Raw genomic sequence first — 10831 nt, 5'->3', positions numbered from 1 at the left:
TCAACCTGTTAAAATACAAAAAGTCAACACCGCCTTCTCAACCTGTTGAAACACAAAAAGTCAACATCGTCTCTCGATCTCATAACCTCCCATATGGAAGAGTGCCATTTGAGAACAAGGTTAATCGTTCGGTTTAGTTAAAATCTATACGGATTGGATTTTAGCACTAAACCGAAATAAAACGGAACCGTAGCGTAAACCCCTTCTTATAACCCTAATCGGTAAAAGATGGATCACAATTAGACAAACCAACTTAGGTTGTTTATAGTTGACCGGTTCAATTTAAGAAAGTCAATAACACGCTTCCACTTAGATCATAATTGAAAGTTACAGACTTTTCCTATACAAGAAATGAGTCAATAGTTCCCTATCATTCAAGAAGTGAAGGGTTATAATTTTCAAAAGAGTTAATATCCAAAATGGTCCCTCGACTATGTCATAATTACCAATTTGGTCCTCAACTACTATTCTTACCCAATTAAGTCCTCAACTATGTAACTTTTACTCAATTAAGTCCTCAACTATACAATTCTTACCCAATTTAGTCCTCAACTATACAATTCTTACCCAATTTAGTCCTCTGTATTAATTTGACTGTTTATTGACTGTCAAAAGTCGGGATAAAATTATAATTTTACAAGATTTCTCCTTCCTCTCCATTTAGCAGCGCCAAACCATGCAGCAATACACTCCGATCAGATTTCGATCGTCAAAAAATCGTTGGAAATCAAATTCATGGGCTATCCGATGCATAACCACTACTTCGATACTGACAGGTTTAGAACCCAACCGGAGCTTATTGCTACATGGTTTGGCGCTGCTAAATGAGGAGGAAGGAGAAAACTTGTAAAATTACAACTTTATTTTCACTTTTGACAGTCAACAAACAATCAAATTGACAAAGGACTAAATTGTGTAAAAATTATATAGTTGAGGACTTAATTGGGTAAGAATGATAGTCAAAGACCAAATTGGTAATTACGACATAGTCGAGGGACTATTTTGGGTATTAACTCTTTTCAAAAAAAAAAAAAAAAAAAAAAAAAGTGAAGGGTTATACATTTGTTCAAAAGTTTTGTACAGAATAACTTACAATCATTTCCCAAACCAAATAACATATGAATCCTAGGAAGATGTACATGTTTTCTCAGACAACCTTTGACTGCACTTTAGGTGAAAATGTTTGCAAAACAGACAATATATACTGCTGTAGCCTTTTGGTCAGACTGGGGTTAGGTTTCTGTATGCTACTTATTAACCATTGATAATCAGACACTGCCTTGTCCGACAATGGCTCCAGAAATTCACATTTCGTCAGGATGTCGGGGGGAGGGACACCAGCTACGAGGTTTGTTTCGAGCTTAGGCTTGCCTCTTTCGCGATCTTCAGAGACCTCTATCGGGGCTTTGAGTGCATATGGAGTTGCGCCCGGGATGACCTCGTCCTTGAATGGTGATTCTCGTTCAGCTTGCAGACAGAATTCTATCCACTGATGTAGTAGCGGCGAAGGCCCTCTGACTCTCCCCCCGATTTGATCAGATGCAATTCTTGTGGCAGCCGGTATTGCCTAAATCACGAATTTTAACATGTTTCTTGGTGAATATTAGGATCAAAGTTCAGTTTAATATAAAGGAAAGTTCTTGGATTGACCGGATGTATTTTTTTTAGGTGACGAGAAAAACCCGTAATCACTACTGGAAGGTCTGCGGTAAAAACCCCACTTTATAACCCTAGCCGACAAGCGACCACAAGGAGGTAAACCAGCCTAGGTTGCCCATAGCTGACTGGTGCAAACCAAGAAAGCCAATAGGCCGCTCCCGCTAGGAGTCAAACTTGTAACTTTGTGGTTACCAAGTCAACAATCTGACCAACTTCGCTAGGGTTGCCCCCAAGATAGTATTTTTTTTTTTTTTGGTTCAGACCACGAGGTGACCTAAGCAGGCCCTAACTGTAGGAGGCACCTTTAAGCCCGTACCATACTCAGACTAATCCCCAAAAATCGATTCGGAACATACCCAAAAATCTGCCCATAGACTTGCACCGGATTTTGGAACAATAACTGCAACGTTTGACATCCGCTTTGCAGCCGGAAGAATGTCGGTACTCCATCCAACAGCTATCCATACATCTTCCACTCCAAAGGCTTTAAGATAGTTTTGACTGTCAAATAGCCGAACCTGCAAACACATACTATGATGAAAAAATAACCCCAAAAAAAAAAAAAAAAAAGTTGCACCAAGAACTATATGAAATATGATAAGCCTCGTCCATCTTGTCTCATCTGTTACCTGTTTAACTAGCGATGCAAGATTCTGCTGCACGGCATTTCGCCCACCAGTAACTTCAGACTCAAAATCTTTCGTGTTATAAGATGCCCCCATATACTTCAAAACTGCACCAACAATTTCTCTCGGTGAATCGACCATTGAAATCCTTCCCGCGAGCTCAGGCCGCCATAAATCATCCCAGTCCTGTAATTTGATTTACAGACATTTAGCCAGCTAACTATAACGCATTTTGCAGATCAGTTTTTGCAAAGTAAGAGAATATACCATTATTAACACGCATCGAATATCGAATCTTTTAGAAAATATTTACGACCCTAGATAAATAGAAACCTTAAGATAACTTGCCTTAATAGGAGCCAAGTTACGCTTACGAAATTCTCTCTTCTTATAAGCTATCACGATGCTTCCCCATCGGAAGGGCGCAGACCATATCCTCCCTTGAGAATCCAGTTTCCCTTCAGAACTCCTGCGCAAATATACCTGACATTATTTAAGTCAAAGGGAGCTTCAAAGGGGTCAGAACGAAAAACGCATTGCAACAATTAATTGAAATGAAATTTGTAAAAGAAAATGCAAGCCCAAAAAGCGCCTTCTGGTAGTGATTGTGGGTTTCCCTCTGATGTGGCACAGGGCAATTAAGAACAAAAAAAGTTTTTTTTTTTGAATGCTATTGACTCTGTTACAATGCAGTATCTGTTCATAACTACTTTCTCAACCTACTGAAGCACAAAGAGTCAATACTGCCTCCACTGAGGCCCGAACCCACAACCTCTCATATGGGAGAGCAACTTGGTGCCACTAGACCACAAGGTCCTTATAAAGTAGCTGAAATAATTGGGAACGCATTTTTCATCTTTGTCAAATCGTTTTTACGAGTCCAATGGCAGATAAAAGTCTATGCAAATACTGTCCCTTATTATACAAACTAAAGTACTCTCACCTTCCATTTGTCACTTAATCCATTAAACCAGTCTTGGTCTTCTACCCCTTGCATTGGCTCGATTAAGCCATTCTTAATGGCAAAACTAAGCCACGCATCGCCAAGAGCAATAACATCGGCCGCTGCAGCAGATTTTGGATTGAGAACTCCTTTCTCAAATGCTGTAGAAAGTTCACGAAAGATATCCTGAAGGCTACGGCGAAACTCAGGGCGTACTTGAGCTCTCTTTCCTTGAGAACGTATAAAATCCTACATGTTTCAAAGAGTAGAGCATTGTTAACAAAATTAAATTTTTTAAAAGAAAAAGAAAAAAAAATCATAGCTACCATTCCTTCAATTTATACTTTTTTACTGAAAGCTTCCTAAGGACCCTGATATAGGCCAAAAGCAAAGTGGGATCAAAGTAACTTCTATTAATAAAAAATTAAAAGCTACATATCATACCTTGATCCATACGGGAGGAAATGAGTTGTTGAAGGAAACAATTCTTAGAGGAACCGTTAAAGCATATGTCTTTGCCTTCCATTTCTCGAATTCTGCTTGGAGTTCTTCATCATCAAATTCAACAACTTTTTTTGTTTGCCCCCCTTCATCATTCTCTACGTTATTAAAAAAAAAAAAAAAAGCCACTTGAACCATCACATTTGTGAATTTTTACTGTAAAATGGTACAAGGTGGACATACTACATACCCTGTTTGGTAAAATTGTTAGCTTATCAGTCAATTTTGGCTTGTTTGACCACTATTAGCTGTTTGACTTGGTTAAACAACCAATATGAATGTTTGATTAATTAGCTTTTTGTGACAACTTATTGCTCCAAAACACAAATTCAAAAAGCTACTCAAAGCAGCTTTTTCGATCAGCTTTTTGAGAAAGTCATTTTGTATGTAATCAGCTATAAGCTAACAACTAATTTACCAAACATCTTTCTACAATCAACTAATGTTATCAACTATTCAAATCCACTAACCCAATCAGCTAACAACTATTTACCAAAACCCCCATAAACTACTGTTCTTTGTTGGCTTGCTTTGCTGTATCATAATGGCAAGTAACAATAGTCCAGTCTCTTATAAGCACTACTCAAAAAATAGTGCACTTTCTAGTGTTTCTAGCATTCAAATTACATAGGGAACTGTTGTGTATGTCACATATATGTGTAGGATCATATTTAAGGTTGCATATAAATATGATGTTCTGCCATCACAATTAATGAAAGATAACTTTGCTATCCTGGATGACATTGGCGAACTAAGTAAATCTTGTATTCTTTATTTTTCTGCCATTGTTTTGGATTCTTGTGCTAGTTTATCACAACAGGAACCAAAATTACTAGCATGGTACCAGTACATTTAGCTGAGAAAAAGTAGCAATCTTTGCAAGCAAAATTAAAATATCTCCAGCACCCTTAATTCAAAGGCATTCACAGAGCACAAAAATTGCAATTTTATAATTCTTAACAAAAAGAGGGGGCAGGGGAGGGGAGGGGGGGATTCTACCTTGGGGTTTAGAGTCCTGAGTCTGATCCTCGGATGAAGCGACAGGGGGAGCAACGGCGGCGCGAGCGGAGGCCGAGAAGGAGTGAAGGGCGAAACCAAGACTGAGTAAAAGGACAGTGGAGGCGGCGAGTTGCCGGAAAATGTCGCCGGGTGTCACCACCCTTGCCGGCGGTTTTAAGTTGCATTGAACTGGAGTGCTGAAAGCCTTAGTGCAGAGGTTTAATCTTTTGCTGAAACGCAGATGGTGGGAATTGCGGAGGGAGAGCAGCCTGAGAATTCGGCTATCACCGCCGTTTGGGTAATGGCGGAGTAGATTGGGCGCGGCCGCGGGTGAGAGTGAGAGTACCATTTTTAAGAGAGAGAATGGCCACCAAATTCTTCATCTACAAAAATGAAGAATTTTTAAAGCATTAACAAAATTCGTTTTTTTTTTTCAAGAATTCATTATTTCAACAATATTATTATTATTATTAGATAGAATTTATTTTTTGTCCTAGTTTTATGTGGCTGGGATAATTTTTGTCCTTTAGTCATTTTGGACACTGTGACATGCACAATTTTAGTTTTCCGTTTATAATTTGGTTAGTTGATTGTTTGAGAAGAGGATATTTCTGTCAATTCAGTCACAATACGTCTGGGATCACAACAATTCTTCATATTAAAAAAAGACTATATTGCAAGAGCTAAAAGTCAATATAAAAAATAAATTACATTGTATGCAAATAATAAAATGTACAAGAAAACTTTGATTTATGAAAAAGAATACAATCACTACCCAAACGTGAGACTCTCTAAATGAAGTCCACCTTATAATTGTAACCACAAAAAAAAAAAAAAAAGATTACAAGAAAATAAATACTTAAATACCCGAAAAAGTCAAAAGCAACTCTCACAGAAAATCGAATTTGAAATCCTCCCATGTACAAGAAAATTGATGGTGCAATTTCTAAGATGTCTGTACAATTGAGAAATTTACAAAAATAGACATACAACAACAAAAGCATTGTATTTCAACACTGGGTATTTTATAGGGAAGACTCCTCTTTGGCTAATTTGATGGCAGGGGTTTCTTCTGTCCTTTCCACATAAGCTGAGGGAAACCAGCCAGCTTTGCCATTGCATTCTCCTTCAGACCATCCATTAGGAGCTACCTGTTAGTCCCAAGTGAACCAAAATACGAGGTTATTCTCGCTAAAACTCATTTCACCGATCATCATATCTAACAGTGTCACTTAAGCATAGCAAAAATGTCAGTGTTGCAAAAATCGCGCCTAGGCGCTAGGCGGTCGGCCTCATAGGCGCCTTAGGCGCCCGACTAGGCATTCCAGGCACCCGCCTAGGCATTCTAGGCGCCCTAGGCGGTCCCCAGGCGCCCGACTAGGCATTCCAGGCACCCGCCTAGGCATTCTAGGCGGTCCCCAGGCGCCTAGCGATTTTTTCAACATTGGAAAATGTTATGCCATCGAGGGTGAACGGGTGATGTGCATGAAATGAAAGTTCCGGAGTTCAACAAAACCGAGCAAATTATGGGATTTCTTCCAAGCAACGGAAAAAGAATGGCTTTTATATCTGCGAACCAACTAATAGGCGCTACCTATTAGTCCCAAGTGGACCAAAAACTCGAGGTTATTCTGGCTAAAACTCATTTCACCAATCATCATATCTAACATATAGGGTATGTATTGAATATAGCACAAAGGGAGTGAACGTATTTTATATAATCGAAGTGTATATAGTGGCGCTAAGTACCTGACGGACGACAACATAACCATCAACTTCAAGACTTAGTTCACCATCAGCTTGGGCATCAAACGAGTGTAAAACCTTGCAGGGGAAAACAAGTAAAGAAGCGTAAAAGGTAGGAAAGAGAAAGGAAATTAAGACTTGAGAGGAAACGTGAATGGTTTTTCCTTACCTTTGCAATAAAATAATCGCGATTTTTAACATCACCTCGTTGATGCGAAGATCTATTTGAAGTCATTTCATGTGCCTCTCTTTGTGGAGTCGATGATGATTGTAGTACAGACTCGTTTAATTGTTCTTCTACAACCATCTACTCTAGCAATGTAGTGTAGTATGCCGGTTATAATCTTTTTTTTTTTTTGAATTGAATGAAAAATAGTAATAATAATAATAACACCGAGTAAAACTCGAGAAAATGTTGCTAAGAAACTATTGAATAAAACTCGAGAAAATGTATACAAACCTCGGAATGTAGCTTCTCCAATAGAGCAATGACACTTCGGTGATAAGACCTTTCAGCATCCACCTGCCAGCTGAAACTAATTTAAGATACGATAATGACACCGATTTTTCAACTCAGAAGCAATGCCCCGGGGGATGAATATTCACCGTACTTGTGTAGGTAACAACAGATAAATACGGAGTAACTATTTGGCACAACTATCTTACAAAAAATAGTTCATCGCTCATTTGTCCGGGGGGTACTTTAACTACACAAATGCTAGTTTCACGTGGCTTGCAAAGTTTGTATTAAAACTTTTTCTTTTTTGGTCAAACCACGAGGTGGTCTAAGCAGGCCAGGAGGCACCTTTAAGCCCGTACATACTCAAACTAATCCCCGTTTCACCCGGCCAGACCAATTAAGGGGCAAAGTGCTAGCCAGATTAGTTTTTCCATACGAGAGGGGGTTCAAACTCCCGACCTCTCTTAAGGGACGAGAGTGCACAGCCACCCACACCAACTAAGCTGGTTAAGTTTGTACTAAAACTTTAAAGCAAAAGGAAATACCATCGTGAGAAGCTTCTTGTAAGTTGTCTGCTGCTGCTCCTCCTCTACATCAAGCATGGCCTCCGCAGCTTCCTTTCCAAGAACCAACATGGCGGATTTAAGATCGGTCAATCTCGCTTCGGCGTTTTTAAGCTTTACTAAACTCTCGGGAGAAGCATCTCTAAACTTTGATTGCCGTCTTATTACTTCAGAAGCCTGAGAAAGAAACGGGGAATTGAAGCAGCATATAATTACCAAGTTTATGACCCCAAAGACGGTGTGCAGGTTTTCAGCCGAATATTACCTGGGTTTCAAGCTCCTGGCGCATTTTATCATAACGGTGAGTCAAATGACGAGCATCCTCTAAAGGAGCGCCATTTATTAATGCACGGAGCGGCTCAGAAACCTATTGGTAGATTTAAGTGTAATACAAATGCAAGGAATTCAGATTTCAGAAAATTGATGTTTAAGCATTTTTTTTTCCAACGATGATAGAAAGTAAATCCTTACACTAAATTGATGTTATGACAGTTCAAAGGAAAATTGTGAAGCACAACATTTCTAGTCTATTGCTATTTGTTCCTTTTTATAGTTTGTCCAAGAGGAAGATGCGGCCTTGTTTGGTAAAATAATTAGCCAATCAGCCATTTTTGGCTTATTTGACCACTATTAGCTGTTTGACTTGGTTAAACAATCAATATGAGTGTTTGATTAATTAGCATTTTGGAGCAATAAAATGCTAAAATTCAAAAAGCTGGTCAAAGTAGCTTTTTTGATCAGCTTTTTGAGAAAGTCATTTTGTATGTAATCAACTAATAGCTAACAGCTAATTTACCAAACACTTTTCTACAATCAGCTAATGCTATCAACTACTCAAACCCACTAACCCAATCAGCTAACAGCCATTTACCAAACAATCGGGATAGTTTTTGACAGGGAAAACTCTTGCCTAGCCTAGTCCCTCAAGAATTGAATTGTGAAATAGAGAGAACCGGTAAAGAAGTGAATTCCGGATCATATTTATCACATGAGAAACCATGGGAGATAACGACTAACGAGTAGTCACTAGTCTTAGACGAGCCAAGATATAACCTGCTTTCCAAGAATCCCGATCATCGTTTCCCTTTGGTCTTCCATTGCGGCATGTGAAGTGCCAAAGATTGAAGCAGCCCTTGCAAGGGGAGGAGCATCACTTGCATTCTCGATCCCGTATTTGCAACAATCCTCAGCCAACTTTCTAGCTACATAGTTCGAGTTGAAACTTTCATATCCACGCCATATAATTCAAGCAAGGTAAGATACGGCAATAAATCCACGCACCTATTTGCATTTGCTTTTTGTTGGTCGCAATATATCCTTCTACGCCGCGAACAATATCCTTCTGAAAGTGCTGTGGAACATAATAACACGGATATAATTATATAAAACCTTCTTCAAACATTAGCTCTAAGTAGATTGAAGTTGAGTAAGAACATCCATTTATCAGATAAAAATTGGGAGAGAAAATCACTAGCCTCGACCAACATTACCTTTGCGGCCCTGGTGGATCTGTATAAATTCTGAAGTTTTTGATGACATTGCAGTTCAGCTTCATCCACCATCACGGCTTCATGGCCCAATTGTCCCAAGTGCCTCAGAATTGTCTAGCAAAAGAAAGGAACACTGAGCGGCAGAGACATCAAAAGAATCGTCATAGACTATTAGAATCCAAGTGAAGTATATATGCAGCACGCTATTAAATAAATTCAATAATTTCATTTTCCAAACATGTAAATTCATCTTCTTTTATGTTCGGCTAATCTTCCCAATTCCAAGCAGCATTTGAAATAAATAGCCACCGGAACTTGGGGTACACTAGCTCTTCTAAAGTACTGGCAAACAAGAACTCGAGATTGCAAAAATGGCCTAATCTGGACTGGGATTCAAATCATCAAAGCGTCTCACATTGAGACATCATTGGGTGACAAGGCAAACAACTAATCAAATCAATGTAGGACAGGTCCCAAATCCTAAGCTTGGCCAATGCTTACCTAAAATATCAAGAAGGCATATATATATTCACATTTTTACCCACAAAAGGCGAAATTCCCTAACTCAAGCCCCACATCCCAGCTGACAGGATGGAGTATATACTATTTTTTACTTGAATTTGTCATATATTCTGAGTATCAATTTCTCCAAAACAATTCTCCTAATATAAATAAATCAACATTCATATAACAGTCCAAAGTGCTCCATTCAAGGATTTTACAATCACAGACATTCCAAAGAAAAAAAAAAAAAAAAAAAAAAAAAAAAAAAAAAAAAAAAAAAAAAAAAAAAAGCCAGAAATCTGCAAAGGGGTTCCCAGAATCGAATCAAAACTCAGATTGAACGCACTTTCAGGAAAGAAACCGGCACCCCAAATCACAAAATTGAACAAACACTTAAAAATCCCAGAAAAGTTTCGATTTTTACTAGGAATACATGAATACCTGCTGTTGCTTGGCAACTTGCTCCCTGAGTTTAGTTGCCTGCTTCTTAATAGCCTCCATTCTCCCCTGCAAAATTCTTGCTTGCTAGGAATATCAGCCCCTCAATCAAAGATGAAAAGAAAGACAAGAGCCAAATCAGGGTGTGAGGATAGGCATTAAAGGAAATTGAAAAGGCGCTTTTACAGATGTGAAATCTGATGAGGGGTTTGGGGTGGGACAGGTAAAGTTAGGTACTGCTGGAAAATTCTAAAGTATTATGGAAAAGTACACAGAAAGGCCTTGAAGAGATGAAGCTGTTCTTGTCTGTAGCGCATTTCGGCTATGGTGAATGATGATGATTCTTCGTTTTTAATGAACTGCCCAGTTGGACATATATACATGGACTACTTTTTTTTTAATAGAGATATATATTTTTAGTCCCCAATTATTAACCCAAATTATTTTTTTGTTGCTATAATAATATGTTGCAGTTTTTTAAAGGAATTCCCTTGACATTTTACAAATGTGTGATTCCTACACGAATTAATTCCACTTTTGTTCCCACGATTTTTCTTTTAGTGTATAAGTTTAATATTCTTTTAAAAAATAAAGGCTAATTCATTAATCATAAGCAGAAATGTTACAATACAAATCGTTAGAATGGTAATGTATTCTTTATCGTCATACATAGAAAAAAATTTCCTAACAATTCTATAAAAAACTTAAATCGCAAACTGTTTTACAAATTTGAAGCCGAAGTTGTTGGATGAACTTGGTGCTTATTCACAAATCTGGTCAACACATAGCCAAGCCTGGTGTGACCATTTTATCATTCCACGCTTATGAGGAGAACTCGGCAAAGAGATGAGAGGGAAACACTTGCCAGAGAGACGAGAGAAAACAAACTAGACAAATGAACA

General features: G+C 38.4%; 2 protein-coding genes across 4 annotated transcripts; both read right to left on the bottom strand.

Moving 5' to 3' along the window:
- Nucleotides 1-1037: 1037 nt before the first annotated feature.
- On the bottom strand, nt 1038-5119 carry LOC109153154 (spermidine-binding periplasmic protein SpuE). Its single transcript, XM_019300953.1, has 7 exons — nt 4729-5119; nt 3673-3827; nt 3229-3477; nt 2634-2768; nt 2289-2471; nt 2016-2177; nt 1038-1567 (listed from the first exon to the last, which is right to left on the bottom strand). Exons 1-7 carry the CDS (start codon nt 5075-5077, stop codon nt 1148-1150), a joined length of 1653 nt encoding a protein of 550 aa, XP_019156498.1. The 5' UTR covers nt 5078-5119; the 3' UTR covers nt 1038-1147.
- Nucleotides 5120-5569: 450 nt separating this feature from the next.
- Nucleotides 5570-10282, bottom strand: LOC109153155 (SH3 domain-containing protein 2-like). Of its 3 annotated transcripts, none has more exons than XM_019300955.1 (10): nt 9933-10282; nt 8988-9120; nt 8779-8848; nt 8551-8699; nt 7763-7864; nt 7480-7674; nt 6935-6997; nt 6644-6781; nt 6478-6552; nt 5570-5879 (listed from the first exon to the last, which is right to left on the bottom strand). In XM_019300955.1, exons 2-10 carry the CDS (start codon nt 9057-9059, stop codon nt 5754-5756), a joined length of 990 nt encoding a protein of 329 aa, XP_019156500.1. In that variant the 5' UTR covers nt 9060-9120; nt 9933-10282; the 3' UTR covers nt 5570-5753. The 3 variants fall into 3 exon arrangements, with proteins under 3 accessions (XP_019156500.1, XP_019156499.1, XP_019156501.1); XM_019300954.1 differs by having other exon boundaries at nt 8988-9101; XM_019300956.1 differs by having other exon boundaries at nt 8551-8695; nt 8988-9101.
- Between the last annotated feature and the right edge of the window lie 549 nt (nt 10283-10831).

The sequence above is a fragment of the Ipomoea nil genome, unplaced genomic scaffold (genome assembly GCF_001879475.1).
Source record: "Ipomoea nil cultivar Tokyo-kokei standard unplaced genomic scaffold, Asagao_1.1 scaffold2480, whole genome shotgun sequence".
Classification (NCBI taxonomy): domain Eukaryota; kingdom Viridiplantae; phylum Streptophyta; class Magnoliopsida; order Solanales; family Convolvulaceae; genus Ipomoea; species Ipomoea nil.
Note: the sequence above shows the minus strand (reverse complement) of the source record. Positions and strands in the feature narration are given on the sequence as shown.

What these genes read in the sequence shown, in the direction of transcription:
- LOC109153154 (XM_019300953.1), bottom strand. Translation starts at nt 5,077, where the DNA reads ATGGTACTCTCACTCTCACCCGCGGCCGCGCCCAATCTACTCCGCCAT. An exon ending in GATTAAGTGACAAATGGAAG is followed by an intron (nt 2,769 to 3,228) that starts GTGAGAGTACTT and finishes AAATAATGTCAG; the next exon opens with GTATATTTGCGCAGGAGTTC. An exon ending in TTGCATCGCTAGTTAAACAG is followed by an intron (nt 2,178 to 2,288) that starts GTAACAGATGAG and finishes ATGTGTTTGCAG; the next exon opens with GTTCGGCTATTTGACAGTCA.
- LOC109153155 (XM_019300954.1), bottom strand. Translation starts at nt 9,992, where the DNA reads ATGGAGGCTATTAAGAAGCAGGCAACTAAACTCAGGGAGCAAGTTGCC. An exon ending in AAGTTGCCAAGCAACAGCAG is followed by an intron (nt 9,102 to 9,932) that starts GTATTCATGTAT and finishes TTCTTTTGCTAG; the next exon opens with ACAATTCTGAGGCACTTGGG. An exon ending in GATCCACCAGGGCCGCAAAG is followed by an intron (nt 8,849 to 8,987) that starts GTAATGTTGGTC and finishes TATGTTCCACAG; the next exon opens with CACTTTCAGAAGGATATTGT.